Source organism: Sinocyclocheilus rhinocerous, unplaced genomic scaffold (assembly GCF_001515625.1).
Source record: "Sinocyclocheilus rhinocerous isolate Xijiao unplaced genomic scaffold, SAMN03320098_v1.1 scaffold821, whole genome shotgun sequence".
NCBI lineage: Eukaryota > Metazoa > Chordata > Actinopteri > Cypriniformes > Cyprinidae > Sinocyclocheilus > Sinocyclocheilus rhinocerous.
Window position 1 is genome coordinate 644,751 of NW_015623656.1, and position 17,058 is coordinate 661,808.

Genomic DNA, 17,058 nt, shown 5'->3' on the forward strand with positions numbered 1-17,058 from the left:
ATGAAGAATTTTGATTTTAGATTTGTGGAGTGAAAGATTTAAAATGAAAAGAAAGAACCTTGGAGTAAGAATGGGTACAGAATACCTATTTTTTTTACTAGTGGTATTTACTTAACCTATTGTAATTATGGCTTTATCAAGTATTAAAAATCTACTATTTAAGATTATTATTATTATTATTATTATTATTATTACATCGGAGAAAGCTAACTTGCATGCATGTGTGCCCATATTCGGTCATGTGGTCATGTTTCAAATGATTTAGTAATCACATCGCTGTTCAAAAAAAGGGAAGCAAATTTAATTTTTTTTAAACAAGTCTAAGCTAAATAATAATTTAAAAATAAAAATAAAAATCAATACTAAAGTAAAGTCCCCAAATAGCCTACACCTTGCTTTGTGTATTGTATATTTATAAGAGCTAAATCGTGGAATCAACAAATTAACTGAGACGTATGAAAATTACAATGCAGCTATATTTAAAAAAAAAACTTAATTATTACAAAATTCATTACGTTTTTGAACCGGTTCTTTGAAGCGAACTGTTTGAAAGAATTCGCCGAAACGTAGTAGTTCCTGTTTTTATACAGTCTATGAGTAGTTCCCATACAGAAAATCTCGCGATATATCAGATTACATACCACCACATTACAGTGTGCGTCTGTGCGCTTGAGACAGGTAAGATGGCGGCGCAGGAGACTCACGCAACACAGCAGTCGTCCGTCAGCAACGGAGAGGTAAGAATAGCCGAAATGAAAAAGTGTAGCCTCTCAAATGGACGTGTTAACAAACAGCTTTAATATAGTCCACACGTTCACGAAAGTAAATTCTTATTTCGTGTCCGTTTTAAAGAAGAAAACCAGATTGCCGGTCTGAATCAGCGACCCCTTTAATTCAGCATGCATTGGGGCAGAAATGCTGCCTGAGTCACGAAGGGTCTGTCCGATTGTGTGGCTTATTTTTACCGGCACATCTTATTTTTACAAAACAGCATAAAGCTTAATTTATTCAATTTATCTATCACACAGACTGTATTTCAAAGCCTAGCATACTGCTGCTCTCCTTGACAGCATTTCTGGGCATCATCATGTTTGAACCCGTCTTTGATGCCCTTAAACGCTGTCTAGGTAGACAGCTGACTAGGCTTTGAGAAACAGCCTATATTACAGACGGTTGTTCAGATATTGATCTACGTAGTGTTATGAGCTGATGTCTGAGTTGATCAGTGTTAGCATGCTGGCTAACTACAGTAGCTGCCTAGCTCTTCTGTTAGCTTCACATGTCAAAGCGGTTTAAAGATGGCAGTATTGTGCAATCCTATTAATCAGCCAGATAGACCTTATAGTGACAAAATAGCACGTGTCTTTGTGTAGACGGAGGACTGTAGTGGTGGTGAGAAGTTTTGTAATGATTAGGCTATAGCATGTTGTGTGCAGTCAGCTACTTGGGTAATTGGTTTAAGTCAGGGATGATCAGTCCTGCTATTAGAGATCTGCTTTCATTCAGAGGTTTATTGCAGCAATGCTCCTGCTGTTATTTTATAATGAACATGAAGACTTTGGTTAATTATTTTTGGTGGAGTTAAGACCTAAACCCTCAGGATAGCAGATCAAGAGTGAGAACTTGCTATTGGCCTGCTGCTGGATTAAAGGGGTCCTATTATGCTTTTTCACTTTTTCAACTTTAGTTAGTCTGTAATGTTGCTGTTTGAGAATAAAAAAGATCTGCAAAGTTACAAAGCTCAAAGTCCAATTCATAAGGAGATATTTTATTTAACAGAAATCACTTTGAAAAAACTACAAAGAACGACTCGTTTTGACTACAACGCATATTTTCCGGGATTTGTGATATAATGTGTTTTTCGAACAATATAGTATGAGAACCTGTTCTAGTACACCCCCAAAACAAAATCAAGACTTTGTAAAAGAGCATAATAGGACCCCTTTAAGTAGCTTTGATAGCAAGGTTAGCTTCACTTATTTGGATGAATAACCCTGTGGTTACTGATTACACAGGTTATAAAGGTCATATAGGTGGTATCAATCATAAACATTACTCATGTTTACTAACCTTTTTCCAAAACAGTGTGGGCTGCCAAATGTAAACAAGTGGATAATGGTTTCCCAGCATTTCTTTTGAAATCTCAAGCTTGTTAATTTTATAGGAAACACAGAAAACTGGTCTGATGTCCTTTGTATTTAATTTTGTGTCTTACTCCCACCCCCCCTTTTAAATGTGTTTTTGCACCAATGTCTGGTTAACTGATATTAATCAATCTCTAGGTGGGGTCTCTGTTAATAGTGAGGGGGTGTAATTACTTCTGTTGACAAAAATTACCATGACAACAAAGCATCAGAATCTCCACCTTTTCTGATAAGCCTCTCCATCATCTGTGATTGGGGTGACCTCAGCCATGTCATCAGAAAGCTACAATGGACTTTTATTTGGGTGCAATACAATAGAGGTCTCAGGACAGAGCCCTGGGCTACCTCGTATTCAGAATGAGGATTGGCAATGACTGGCTGCCCACATTCACTGCTAGAGGATTGAACAGTGAATGTACTCTAGAAATATAGTACTCTATGCAAGTGTGTACTGTAAACACAGACATTGATAGCATCCAAAGGTCGATTTCGCATGTTGTTGCATACGTACCACAATTTATAAGTTTGTTGATATGTTACTGTATTCTATATTTTTTGGCTTTATGTTTTGATCCCATCCCTGATCTTGGTGACAGGCTTTTTTGGACTTATTGTTATCTCAGAGCTGTTATCTCTAATCTTTAGACATCTGGACTGTAACCAGAATCATTGTAAATCAAATCTCCGTCTTCTGCTTCCATTTAGTTGACCTAAATCCAGTCAGAAGTATTTCCATGCTCAAAAAGATTTAAGTTTAATATTTACCCTGTTCAGTAGTGTGTCAAATCTAAATCATTTTCCTAGGCAAATTGCTTTTAGCTGATCACCAATTAAAAGAACAGGAACGAGCTAGAACAGTTGCAAAGCTAGAAGAAAGCTTCAGTAGTCACTTTATGAGCTTGTAATTATAAATTTGTAAATCATATTATCTTTGTTTCTAGGTCGTAGTTGAAACTGGTCACATTTTGGTTTTTGTTAGACTGAGTCAATGGCAGGCTTCTATCAGACATTCTCATCTGCCTCTCTTCTCAGACCTGAACTGATGTCTGTTAAGATTTTTTTAGAAGTTAAGATTTTTTATTTTTATTTTTTGCAAAAAGCACCCATTTTAATGTAGATAGTGCAGTTGGGAGTTTTGAGATCTGTTTTTGTAAATATGACATTTAGCAATAAAATATCTGTGTTTTTGTGAGCACTTTATTTTATTCATTTTTTTAGTTGGCATCCTTCCAAGACCTGTCAGACTGGGTTATCAAAAATAAATGCAATCATGTAAAGTTATTGTTGTAATACTTGGCTTTCTTTTTTCTGCTTAGTTAATTATAATTGAAAATCTAAATCCAAAGCAAAAATAAATCAACTTGTGGCTAAAAAAAGGATCAGAGCTCTGAAACTGATCTGTTCCATCTTTATATCACCGTGAATACTAGATCTTTATATTTATCAGTGCTTCCCACACATCGACTTTACTTGGGCGGGCCGCCCAGGTATATTAACTAGCCGCCCAAGTATATATGGAGAAACATTTTTGCTTTTATTATTTTTATCCTCGTACTTTTTTATCCGCCCAAAATAATGAAACCATCCGCGATCGATTAACTAGTGGAAAATCTCCCCTCGCCCCACGTTTCGTATCTGCTCGTTCTGTGTGCGCGAGAACTGTTTACTCCCGGGGCTCGACAGTGCGGGCGCTTCAGTAGCAAAGAAAAATAGATGTGCGCGAACTGTAAAATGTATTTAAGGAGCACGTGTGCGAATAAGCAAAATCCCTCCGGGTGAGTTTTCTTAAATTTAATGTCTTAAAAAGTCTTCAATACATGAAATGGTAAAACAAACGTCTTAATGATCATTTTAAGTCGTCTTATATTTTGGGGATAGAAAAACATAAATCGCGATACAGCCTATCGATTATGAAACTTCAAAATGATTTCATTAAAAAAAGAGCGCTGCACGTTGCAGTGTCAAAAGGCGGCGCTGTTGCGCGTTCTACAGGCTCGCGCAACAGCGCTTCAGACTGCTTCAAGCCTTTATATAATATGTTTTAGACGGTTGTAAAAATGCATATTTTATCTCATCTGAAGAATCATCCCGCAATAGTATAGACATTTCAAAATAAGAGTCCCGGTGTATTTCGGGCTTGTTTATTATTAAAAGTCACACGTTAAGTTTTTTTCTGGGCATTATTGGTATTTTGGTGACACAATTAATTGTATTTAATTTAATTAAATTTCCATTTCATTCATAGTAAACTATTGTAGTTTCTGGCTGGGTGATCTGTTCCATCTTTATATCACCGTGAATACTAGATCTTTATATTTATCAGTGCTTCGCACACATCGACTTTACTTGGGCGGGCCGCCCAGGTAACATTATATTAACTAGCCGCCCAAGTATATATGGAGAAACATTTTTGCTTTTAGACAAAGTAAGGAGAACTCTACCATTTAAATGCTGTGATTTTGCTTAATTTACAATGCATATAATAATGCATAATATTAGTATGTAATTAAATGTAATAGTAGCCTATGTAATTAAAATTAATTTCAATAAATTAGAATATTTTTAAAAATCACACATTATTTGTTATTTGTCACATGTAGACCATTTTTGTGCCGTGGGTAATAGGAGGATTTTCCACCCGGCTACCACCGTAAGTATATTTCAAACCTGTGGGAAGCACTGTATAGTTATTTTGTTTATCACAAATGTTCTGTGCAGGTGCTTTTATTATTTTTATCCTCGTACTTTTTTATCCGCCCAAAATAATGAAACCATCCGCGATCGATTAACTAGTGGAAAATCTCCCCTCGCCCCACGTTTCGTATCTGCTCGTTCTGTGTGCGCGAGAACTGTTTACTCCCGGGGCTCGACAGTGCGGGCGCTTCAGTAGCAAAGAAAAATAGATGTGCGCGAACTGTAAAATGTATTTAAGGAGCACGTGTGCGAATAAGCAAAATCCCTCCGGGTGAGTTTTCTTAAATTTAATGTCTTAAAAAGTCTTTAATACATGAAATGGTAAAAAAAACGTCTTAATGATCATTTTAAGTCGTCTTATATTTTGGGGATAGAAAAACATAAATCGCGATACAGCCTATCGATTATGAAACTTCAAAATGATTTCGCTACCACCACAAGTATATTTCAAACCTGTGGGAAGCACTGTATAGTTATTTTGTTTATCACAAATGTTCTGTGCAGGTGAGCAGTAATGGGGCCGCTGCCTCAGGTCAGGTAGCTCAGACAGGTGCGACTGCACTGGACCCCCAACAACAACAGCAGCAGCAACAGCAGCCCAATGCCTGGCAGGTGATTAAAGGTGTCCTCTTCAGGTGAGTCCTTAATGTTGTGCACCTAAATGATTGTTGAACTCTATAATTGTTTTTTCCTTGTCTCCAGATGTACCTTAAGAGCCTCCTGCACTTCGGTCTTTATTTGACAGAGGTGGTTTGTTTTTGACCATTGTAAAACTCGGTAATGTGATTGGTAACTTATTATAGATCATTTGGTATAGTGTGTTTGAGCTAGGTTTGCTGTTTTTCAGTGCATTTGAATAGTTGATTTGGTCATACTTATTAATGACATCTTCGGGGTTTCTGTAGTATCAAAATAGGTTTGAGAATTGTCAACTTTGGCTGGAATTGCCTACTGAAGTTTTGATATTGTAACAACCCCAGTATGAGCCCTAAGGATCTGTATTACTCAACAGTCATCCCGTGAGAGGAAAGCAACTCAACTCCTGAGCTGTTCTGGATGCTCTAATTGATGTCAGGGGGTTTTATGTTAACTTATGTTAACATTTCATACTTATGCAATATATAAAGCTTATTGTCACAATTACAGTAATTACCTTCTCCAGTAATATTTCTATAAATTCACTTTACTCATATTTAAGGTGGGCTGCTAGAGGCTGTTTTTTACAAAAAGAAACAAACAAACTTTTTAAAATCTGTCTCGTACCATAGATGATAGTGTAAGGCAACAGTATTGCATCATGAGTTTTGGGATTATGCTTTCTGAATATCATAGGGCTGAAGTCTAACGTGAGTCTGCTCTTGTGTTTGTGTATCACCCAGGATTTTTATCATCTGGGCTATAAGTAGCTGGTTCCGCAGAGGTCCATCAACTCCAGATCCCAACACTCCCACTGGAGCTCCACGAGTGCCCAGCCGAAACCTCTTCACCAAGGACACCCTTATGGTATTCATAATCAAAAGTATAATGATTTTACATGTATAACTACATAAACAGGATATCTAATCAAGCACATAACCAAATTCTCCGTAAGATCTGGTTTGTAGCTGCTTTGATAATTCTGTTACCTGTCTCTTCACAGGATTTATATGTATATATCTCTGAGAATGAGATATTTACAGATTTTAACAACACAGAAGCACTGTTCTGGTACCAGCAAGATCTGGTTTATGGAGATTGGACCACAGGGGAGTCGGGAGATGGTTGCTATGAGCATTACCAAGAGCTGGACCTCTCTGAGGTTGGACACAAAAACTTTCTATAAATGTGAATGGAATAGATATGAGACATGCATGGTTTTGTAAGAAGTAACATTGATTTTGGATTGTACATGTTTAGCGGCACTGTCAAAATCCAAGAATACATTTTTTTTTGGCATGATTTGCTGATAGTCCGCCTCTGTTTGCTCGTACAGAGTGTGAAGCAGAATGGCTCTATATACATCCACATTTACTTCACCAAGAGTGGCTTCCACCCAGACCCCAAACGCAAGGGCCAGTACCGCAGACTGTCCACGGTCCATTCTACTCGAAGTGAGTGTGTCCAGTTTTTGGTTGTATTACTTTTCTCATTCACCTCTGTGACACTCGTGTTTTTGCTGCATACACGTTTGACTGTGTCAGCAGGCCTAAAATAACACATTATCAGTGCATGGGTGAGCCCTCTTTAAAGCCTAGAGCCCGTTTTCACACGCTTCCTCTTCAACAGTGCTCAACAAGTACAAGAGGAGGAAGTTCCTCAAGACCAAGAACCTGTTGACAGGAGAAACCGAAGCTGATCCAGAAATGATCAAGGTAAGTTGTTGAAAAAAAAAAAAAAAATTTGAGATTTGCCTCATTGAAATAAATTAATCAGTATTGATCTTGGTTTGTCCGCCATCTTCTTCCCCATGGCATTCATTCCTGTGCATTCTGGGACATGTGTGTTGTGAAGTTTCTAAAGTTTTGATATGTTTGTACATTCCCAGCGGGCTGAGAGTCATGGTCCTGTGGAGATCATATCCCATTGGCATCCCAACCTCACTATCAACATGGTAGACGATCACACAGCTTGGGTGAAAGGCTCTGTCCCCCCACCTCTTGACCAGCGTATGTTTTTTTTTTTGTTTTGGTGCTAAACTTCTCATATTTTTTAAACAACTTATTAAGCCTTAGATGAATCTAGAATCACCCCTGGTTAACCTGAGCACTTTTGTTCCTCTCAGATGTAAAGTTTGATGCAGTGAGTGGAGACTACTATCCCATTGTTTATTTCAATGACTACTGGAACCTGCAGAAGGACTATTACCCCCTAAACGATTCCCTGCAGAATCTGCCCCTCCGACTCGCCTACTGCCCCCTCTCCTTGTGGCGCTGGCAGTTATATGCCGCCCAGAGTGCCCGTTCCCCCTGGAATTTCCTGGGAGAGGACACTTACGAGCAGTCAGATGAGGACCAGGATTCTGTTAAGGTTTGTACTGCACTCAAGAAAATATTTTTATTGGTTTAGAGATCCAAGTGAGAGATGGGATTTCTTTACCATTAAAATGTTTGAGAGCAAATGAGGGTAAAAAATGTTTATAGCTGTATGTATAGAAATTAAATGGTTTTAATATTTGTTTTTGGCACTTCTAAATGTAAAATATAGAAGATAAATATCACTATATGGATAATTGGTTTTAATCAATATTCCCTTTTTTTAACTTTTATTTTTTGAATTTGGCAAGTACAGATAAGTGACACCATTTGTTGGGTATCAGAAAATAGTACCCTACAATGCCATTACATCATGATTATACTGTAGCTTACTTATGTAAAGTATTGTTTGCATAATAACTTTTTTATAGCCATTCATTCTTAAGTTAGCAACGCAATATTTTAAATAGTCCAAAATAAAAATAAAAATGTATTTGAGGTAATTTAGACCATTTAGGAAAAAATTGACAATGTTAATGATAAAATTATTGTTAGAATATTTTGCATATTAATAAAACAGTGATAGTGCATATTGTCTTTTCATTGTCAAATAGATTTAGCTGTTGTGGTAAAATGCAGAAATAAAATTAGTTTTGGTTATTGGAACACTTAAAATATTAGTAGAAAAATCTGTATTGGTTGTAAAAAGAAAAAAAAGTGTTCAGTAGTGCTCATAAACACCTGCTCGGGTAGTATTTTCAATTGAAATGAGCAGACGCTTAGACACTAAACAGTCACAAGTTAGCAAGCAGATAATCTTCTGAGCCTAAATCATGATGATTAATTAGTGATGTAATGTTACGATTACAAGCAATGTAACTACTTTGAGAGACACCATTAAAATGTCTTGTGTTAAAAAAAAAAAAAACTTGCTTATTGTCTCAACAGGTGGCTCTACTTGAGACCAACCCCTACCTCCTGGGACTGACCATCGTTGTTTCCATCGTCCACAGCATTTTTGAGTTCTTGGCCTTCAAGAATGGTAAATAAATACTAGGGATGCGCCGATACTGAACTCCTGTACTCGTACTCGTTAAAATGCTCCGATACCAAACGCCGATATACCACACAGCATGTGATAAGTGCTGTATACTGACAAAGAAACACTGACAACAGACAGCAGAATGGAGTTATTAGAGAGTCAAAAACAAGTAAGTAAAACAATGTACAAGTTATGTTACTTAACGGTAGGGAGAAAGAGAGAGAGCGCACTTTTGTTGCGTGATCTTTGATGTTTGCTCACTTAGCACACGCATCATTTGGATTAAAACTAAATTGTAAAAATAAAACAACATTTACAGGGGCATTCACTATAAACAACATTTATTTTCAACCTTATATGCATACACGACTTTATGGCGAAAGTGAAACTATCAGCCAGTGTAAATGCACTAGGCTGTACTGTACTTGTCCCTCTCATTCTGCACCAATACAAATATGTGTGCGTTGCGCATGTTTTGCTTGCTTCATGAGTGTTTCTGTATTATGTGAGTCGCTTTGGAATATAAATCGCAGCACGTTACAGATGAAAAAACGCTACTTCTATTTCTGAAAGATTTATAACAAGTGGTTCCCTGCATCATTACAGCAAAACGCGTGATTACAGTATGGAGCAGCTCTAATGCTATTAAATTAAAGATGATGTACCATAGAGCAAAAAATTAACAGTGAAAGTAACTAAAACTTGTAACATACATTTTAATGGGCATAATTAAGTGTGAAAATAACTGAAGGATATATATTTTTGATAAATGAAGTTAACCAACTAACACATTCTTTTGGTTTTGTACCCAATATTTAAAAAATTTACAAATACAATGAAAATACCGGTATCAGTACTCGGTATCGGCAAGTACCAAAAATAAAAGTATCGGTATCGACCGAGTACTGGAAAAAGTGGTATCGGAGCATCCCTAATAAATACTGATGTATGTGTGTGGTAATTGATCGAGACTTGTGGGTTCTGGTGTCTGAGCTGCGTGGCGTCTCTCATTTCACTTTCTCTGCAGATATCCAGTTCTGGAACAGCCGTCAGTCTCTGGAGGGGCTGTCTGTGCGCTCCATCATATTCGGGGTGTTCCAGTCTCTGGTAGTGCTGCTCTATATCCTGGACAATGAGACCAATTTTGTCGTCCAGGTCAGCGTATTCATCGGCCTGCTCATCGACTTCTGGAAGATTACCAAAGTCATGGACATCAGGGTGAGATGATGCCACTGCCAGGCACTTTGGATGACTTTAGTTGTATGGCTAGGCTTGAATTCTTGGATCTCGATGTTGATTCTTGTTTTCTTTTTCTAGCTGGACAGAGAGAACAGGATTGCTGGAATTTTCCCACGATTGATATTCAAAGACAAGTCCACATATGTGGAGTCTTCAACAAAAATCTATGATGACGTAAGAGACCTTTTAGCTGCAATTTAAAGGTGATTGATCAAATACACATAATTTATTCAAACTTTATGAGAAATGTCTGTTTTGTTTTGTTTTTTCCCCAGATGGCTTTTAAGTATCTGTCCTGGCTGTTGTACCCTCTCTTTGGGTGCTATGCAGTTTATAGCTTATTATATGTGGAACACAAAGGCTGGTACTCTTGGGTGCTCAGTATGCTTTATGGGTTCTTGTTAACTTTCGGTAAGTGTAACTTCACTTCATGTTTGCAATGGCTGCATTCTGATGAGCATAAAAATGCTCCGAGTCTGTGGCAAATTAAAATCAGTGACTAGATGCTTGAGGAAAAACTCACAAAGGGGAATTCCACTTTTTCACCTTCAAGGCCCAAAGGATTTTCTACAGTTCTGTAAATAGAATAAAGAGAGAGCGCTGTCCGAAAGGACACACTGTCGCGTGTGAAATCCAGTCGTTAGCCTGAGGGCCGTGAATGCGTGTTGACACACATTCATATTTAATGGATTTTAAAGTGAAAGTAACAAGAAAACTTTGTTTTAACCCTCAGATATAGCTTTTTGCCATGTTCTGAGTTCGTTTGTACTTTACATTTATACAGTTGGGCAGATGCTTTTATCAGGGCTTCTGTGGGTCTTTACGTCTTAAAAATACCCCATGATTCACTCACCATCCTACAGTTCTGTAAATAGAATAAAGAGAGAGCGCTGTCCAAAAGAACACACTGTCGCGTGTGAAATCCAGTCGTTAGCCTGAGGGCTGTGAATGCGTGTTGACACATTCATATTTAATGGATTTTAAAGTGAAAGTAACAAGAAAACTTTGTTTTAACCCTCAGATATAGCTTTTTGCCATGTTCTGAGTTCGTTTGTACTTTACATTTATACAGTTGGGCAGATGCTTTTATCAGGGCTTCTGTGGGTCTTTACGTCTTAAAAATACCCCATGATTCACTCACCATCTCATTCTCACTGGAGCTTACGCTACACCTACATCCTACGTCATCTGCTGGAACGCCACTCTCTCGTGAACACACGTATGACAGTTAACGGAAGCTAGAGATTATTAATTTCTTCTTGCAAGATTATTTTTCTTACACAAACATATCGCTTTGCTTTAGAGAAGGCCTTTATTAACCCCCCGGAGTCGTGTAGAGCACATTTTATGATGGATGGATGCACTTTTTTGGTCTTCAAAATCTCATTCACTGCCATTATAAAGCTTGGAAGAGCCAGAACATTTTTTAAATATAACTCTGATTGTATTCGTCTAAAAGAAGAAACTCATATACACCTAGGATGGCTTGAGAGTCCGTAAATCTTGGGGTATTTTTCATTTTCAAAAATGAAAATTCTGTCATTAATTACTCATCCTCATGTCATTCCAAACCCGTAAGACCTCCGTTCATCTTCGGAACACAAATTAAGATATTTTTGATGAATTCTGAGAGCTCTCTGACCCTCCCATAGACAGCAAGGGTCCTTACAAGATCAAGGTCCAGAAACGTAGCAAGGAAATCGGTAAAATAATCCATGTGACATCAGGGGTTCAACCGTAAGTTTACGAAGCTACGAGATTACTTTTTGTGCGCAAAGAAAATAAAAACAATGACAATCTCCTATCTTCGTAAAATTACGGTTAAACCCCTGATGTCACAGATTTATTGTACATGAGATGCAAAATGAAGATTTGAAGTGAGTTTATGTTTAAAACAAGAATGTGTCAATGGGGTATGAAAAATATTTTCCATTTTAAATAAATTTATTTTTCTGAGCCCATTGGTAGATATTTGCTCTTGTTTAATCATAAACTCATTTTGAGACTTGTTTTCTTATGTTATTTTGCTTCACGTTTAAAACAAGAATGTGTCAATGGGGTATGAAAAATATTTTCCATTTTAAATACATTTATTTTTCTGAGCCCATTGGTAGATATTTGCTCGTTTAATCATAAACTCATTTTGAGACTTGTTTTCTTATGTTATTTTGCTTCACAAGTAAATGCATTTTGATCTTTCAACATTTGCACTGGAAAACAAGACACAAATGCTGCAGGAAAAACAACTTTTTTTGCAGTTTTCTTTACTTTAAAGTATTATGTTTATCCTCATAAAACCCACAGAAACCTTGTTTTATCCAAAGTGACTTGCTTTGCATTCAAGATAAACATTTTTATCAGGTCTCGCTTTTCCCTGGGAATCAACCCCATGACTTTGGCATCACTAATGCTTGACTGTTAGTAGTAGGAGCTATAGGAACTTTAGTGTGAAATTCTGTTTGGTGATGCTATTAGTGCTGAAATCAGATATTTTAGCTTTATAAAATGACAAAATGTCTGTCATTCAAATATATTTTGTCAAATCACTGTCATTCAAATGTTTTATAGATCCTTCACAATGGTTAACTAAGTAACTAATGGTTTAATTATACTGACAACATGCTTTGCCTGAGCTTTTAGACCATTTGGATGGTAAAAAAAAAAATAAAATTTAAATTTGTGCATGTAAATTTATTTGAACAGCCGTTAAAGCAACACACATTTTAGCTTCCCACCAGGAGCGTTGCAGGTTTCCGTTGGCATGTTACATTAAAAGTGGTCTAGTTAGACCCCTGAGTGAGTCCTCAAGACAGACTAGTTGTTCAGGTGTCCCACTGATTTGAAATTGTTGTTTCACACATCCTTATTACTTCTCATTAGTTCTTATGACATGTCCAACTGTAAAAAAAAATCCATCCATTTGCCATGTTTTGAATTATAAATGCTTCGTTTTTCCTAAAGGGTTCATCACCATGACACCGCAGCTCTTCATCAACTACAAGATGAAGTCAGTAGCCCATCTTCCTTGGAGGATGCTCACCTACAAGGCCCTGAATACCTTTATAGATGACTTGTTTGCCTTCGTCATCAAGATGCCAATGATGTACAGAATAGGTTGTCTCAGAGATGGTACGTGCTTAAACTTTGAATTTCTCAATATGATTGCTTCAGTGTAGTGTCATGTTAGTAATATCTAGGTTTAATTGAATGTACCACCATTTCTCCACAGATGTGGTCTTCTTCGTCTATCTGTATCAGCGCTGGATTTACAGAGTGGATCCCAACCGTGTGAATGAGTTTGGGACCAGCGGAGTGAACCACAGCAGTGACAGCCCAGCCCAGCCAGCAGCTGCCGACACAATCGCTGCCATCACAGATAAACCAGAGGGGGAGAAGAAGAATGATTAACCTCTTTTAACCCCCTCCCTTGCCCTCTAGTCTTGTGAAGGTGTAATAAGGCATCTTCAAGGCTGAGTTTATGTTTAATTGTCAGGGATGGGAACTGGATTAATGGTATTATGTAAAAGACTGCAGATAAAAAAAAAAAGTTCAGTTCAGCGTTCCTCCTTTGTGTGGGATCCACAGGAAAAAAAAAATGGATATATTTAATGTAGACTTCCTAAAATCATTCTTTTTCAATATCCCATATTTTTGCAGTCAAAGTGAAGTAAAATGTGATGTACTTTATTGTATATTTTTGGGTTGGTAACACTAATAATTTGAAGGGTTAGTTGGTCCGTAATTAAATCCTATTGGCTAGAGTGAATAGGGCGATTGCAGTACATATCATTTTGTTTTTTGACGTACAAGAGCGAGGAAAAGAGGCTCAACGCAGCCTCGCCGGTCTCCTGATTCTGTGTACTTATTTTCTGTTCATTCCATGTGTGAAGGGGTACCAGTTAGCAGTTGTGTAGTGTAGGACGGAGGTGGCCAAGAAAAAAAAAAAACAGCCAATTCTGTTCAAATGCTACCTGTGTGCGAGACAGAGACTTTTCACGTTTTTAAAACAAGAATTGATGTTGAAAACTTGAACAAAAAATAAAGAAATAACAGCCTTGTAGGCGTTAATATATAATTATATTAATAATATTAATAACTATGATCATGATTTTTTTAAGCCTCTGAATTTTCTTTTGTATGTTCTAAAACTGTACAGCATGTCAGCTTGTAAAACTTAATCATGCTGACATCAACTGTCTAGCAATAGCTAAATTGCCAGTCCTCTCACTGAGAACTAGTTTCATTACATTCACACTCCATAGCTGGACCACCATGTGTCAACGTCCGGTTCGGCTCGACACGTTGACTGTCCAAGAATGCGTGAGATGAAATGCCTGGTTTGTCTTTTTGTTTTTTTTGGTGCCGTACTTCTGAATTGATTGGGCTTTTTTTTTTGGTACGTTCCAAAATTTGATCCCTCATGTTTATAGTAAAGCATAAGTGCAGTTTAAATTGGACATTGTTTTATTCATGTCTCAAGAGTTGTGCATTTGCATATTTGGCTTTTTAAAGGTGTGACATTGGGCTCATAAAAAATATGTATCAAAGGAAAATGGTAAATTTTGCAAATATTTTAAACCGAAACCACTTAAAGAATCGGGGCAAGTTAAACATTTGATTACACCATATGATGTGCATATTTGCTCCTCTGGTTTAGCACAAATCGCTCTGCCTTAAAAATGTTTAGAGGTTTCCCATGAAAAGACTTTTATGACCATAACTACTTTTTTTATATTTAAATCGTAATAAATATGAAATAATATTAAAATGGTAATAGGAGAATTGCTTGAACAGGTTGGTTTTGGTATAAACTAATATAAACTAGCAGATTTACATTTGAGCAACATCTTGGGCAAAAACAAAGCTTACTTTTTGCCTATTTGTGGTGTTTTTATAATTGAGAAATAAAAACGTGGGCCATGAAAAAGAAAAGATATTGATTTCTAGGTAACATTTAGACTTTTGGGGGCCTAAAATGTATACGAGATAACTTTTCTCTACAACCATTTCTGTAAGGTCTTGCCAGAATTTGATGATACACATTGAGTCACCAATCTAAATTTATTTTCACTATCATGTGTTCTGCCTTTTCACCTACTGTATGATATAACCGAAAAATGGTAAAGGGAGATGCAGAAAGCAAATTATTTTGTATAGAGCTGTGACCACATTCACAAATGTAATCGGGTTCGATATGCACTCGGATATTTGTAGATGTTGTGCTGACACCTAGCGGCATACATCATGCAGCATTACGTAAAGATTTTCAGTCACCGATGTCATAAGAAATGCTCTGCTCACACTCTATTTGTCATAATTCATTTATTCTGCGATCAAAGTTGTCCGATAACAAAGCAGTTTACGAAATAAAGTGCGTGAAATTCAGCTGTTCAACATGGCGGCCGCAGGCGACCCGCTCCATGTAAAACGAGTAATACATAGGATACCATACGTAATAATTGTCAAACATTTTGCTCGTTCCTATCCTATGTGGGTAAAACGTGCTTCCTTACGAAAAAAATAAGTAACTCCAACAACGTTTATTTACTAATTAAATAGAGTAAAACGAATTCTGTTGAACGTCTAAACTCTTTTATTTGTATGCTAAATCAATGTTCACCTCACATTTTTTAGTAAATATAAGCTCATACATTTTTTTCAGAAATATTACAAATCACACAAAAGGCCGGCTTTAAACAGAAGAAAACATTTAATTAAACATCTTTTGATATTTAAAATAATTTTGCTTAATAAAAGTGTTACGAAATTAAACTTACAAAACATTACACTAAAAAACCATTTCAAAATGAAGATATTTTGTGAGTCTGGAGGGTCCATGTGGTGGTGCAAATTCACAATAAAATGGAAAGTTCATTAAGGAGCTGGTCTGCGGTGGGTCGGATGCTGGGGTCGCCGTCCCAACACAGATTGATCAGTTTTTGACACTTTTGTCCAAGAGAAGACTGGATAAAAACATCCCTAGTGATGGAAGGGCGCAGATTATACGCCACGACGGCGTACAGAATATACTGTCTGTCCCCCTCATACGGCGGCTCTCGGGTGAGGAGCTGCCACATCGTGATGCCAAACGAATAAACGTCGGCGCGCGGAGAAACCTCCTCTCCCTTTAGCAGCTCAGGCGCGCGGTGCGTGAACGTGCCACCGATTTCACTCAGGTGCGTCACGGTGTCGCTTTTACTCGATAGTTTGAAAGAGCACCCAAAATCTGCCAGCTTACAAACACCCTGTTCTGATACCAAAACATTGGCAGGTTTTAAATCCAAGTGGACTATGCCGTGCGCGTGCAAATGCTGGAGCGCACGCGCAATGTCCATTGAATATCTCACGCATTTGTCCATAGGCAACAGGCCTGCGAGTCCGTAAATGACCTGCTGTAGGTTTAGGGCGCCGGCGAAGTCCATTACAATCGTCCCGATGTTGTCTTTGGTGCTGAGGTGCGCAGGAGTGCACGTGGTGGCTGCGATCACGCGCACGATGTTTTGATGGTGCAGGTGCGCTGCATTGAGTTCCGCCCAGAAACTTTGCCTCGAAGCCAGTTTGTTTTTCACACATCTCACTTTCTTCACAGCAACAGTCTCGTCAAAGTATGTGCCTTTGAACACCGTACCGAATCCACCGCTGCCGATGGGCTCCAGAGCCTGCAGCTCTCGCCAGTGGATCACAGAGGACCAAAGTCTGTGCGCGATCTTACCGTGAAACGCGTTTGTGGGCACACGCAGTGTAGATCCACTCGCTGTTTTGGATAGTGGGCTGCTGCACGCGCCAAACTCCAGCCCAAAATCCTTTGGCAGCAGTCGGGTGATGGGGATTGGTGACGGCATAGTGCATGGTAACCGTGAACCCAAGTGCTGCTGTTCGTTAATTTGGGGCTCTGCTTCGCGTGGGAGAATTCACGTGATCATTTTATGCACGTCTGTCATATGACCTTCACGAGCCGAGCGAAAATGTCATGTGATTTAATTTGTAT

The 17,058-nt window shown here is 37.9% G+C and overlaps 2 protein-coding genes across 2 annotated transcripts; one reads left to right on the plus strand and one right to left on the minus strand.

Moving 5' to 3' along the window:
• Nucleotides 1-612: 612 nt before the first annotated feature.
• LOC107715057 (cleft lip and palate transmembrane protein 1 homolog) lies at nucleotides 613-14,623 on the plus strand. The gene is made up of 14 exons (XM_016521134.1): nucleotides 613-737; nucleotides 5,343-5,473; nucleotides 6,218-6,341; nucleotides 6,478-6,636; nucleotides 6,811-6,928; nucleotides 7,104-7,189; nucleotides 7,363-7,483; nucleotides 7,600-7,844; nucleotides 8,738-8,831; nucleotides 9,859-10,049; nucleotides 10,149-10,244; nucleotides 10,346-10,481; nucleotides 13,032-13,199; nucleotides 13,300-14,623. The coding sequence occupies exons 1-14, from the start codon at nucleotides 684-686 to the stop codon at nucleotides 13,476-13,478; spliced, it is 1,902 nt and encodes a 633-aa protein (XP_016376620.1). The 5' UTR covers nucleotides 613-683; the 3' UTR covers nucleotides 13,479-14,623.
• Nucleotides 14,624-15,756: 1,133 nt separating this feature from the next.
• On the minus strand, nucleotides 15,757-16,994 carry mos (v-mos Moloney murine sarcoma viral oncogene homolog). Its single transcript, XM_016521566.1, has one exon. The coding sequence runs from the start codon at nucleotides 16,910-16,912 to the stop codon at nucleotides 15,923-15,925; it is 990 nt and encodes a 329-aa protein (XP_016377052.1). The 5' UTR covers nucleotides 16,913-16,994; the 3' UTR covers nucleotides 15,757-15,922.
• Nucleotides 16,995-17,058: the final 64 nt, after the last annotated feature.

What these genes read in the sequence shown, in the direction of transcription:
- LOC107715057 (XM_016521134.1), top strand. Translation starts at nt 684, where the DNA reads ATGGCGGCGCAGGAGACTCACGCAACACAGCAGTCGTCCGTCAGCAAC. An exon ending in CCAAAGTCATGGACATCAGG is followed by an intron (nt 10,050 to 10,148) that starts GTGAGATGATGC and finishes TTCTTTTTCTAG; the next exon opens with CTGGACAGAGAGAACAGGAT. An exon ending in CAACAAAAATCTATGATGAC is followed by an intron (nt 10,245 to 10,345) that starts GTAAGAGACCTT and finishes TTTTTTCCCCAG; the next exon opens with ATGGCTTTTAAGTATCTGTC.
- mos (XM_016521566.1), bottom strand. Translation starts at nt 16,912, where the DNA reads ATGCCGTCACCAATCCCCATCACCCGACTGCTGCCAAAGGATTTTGGG.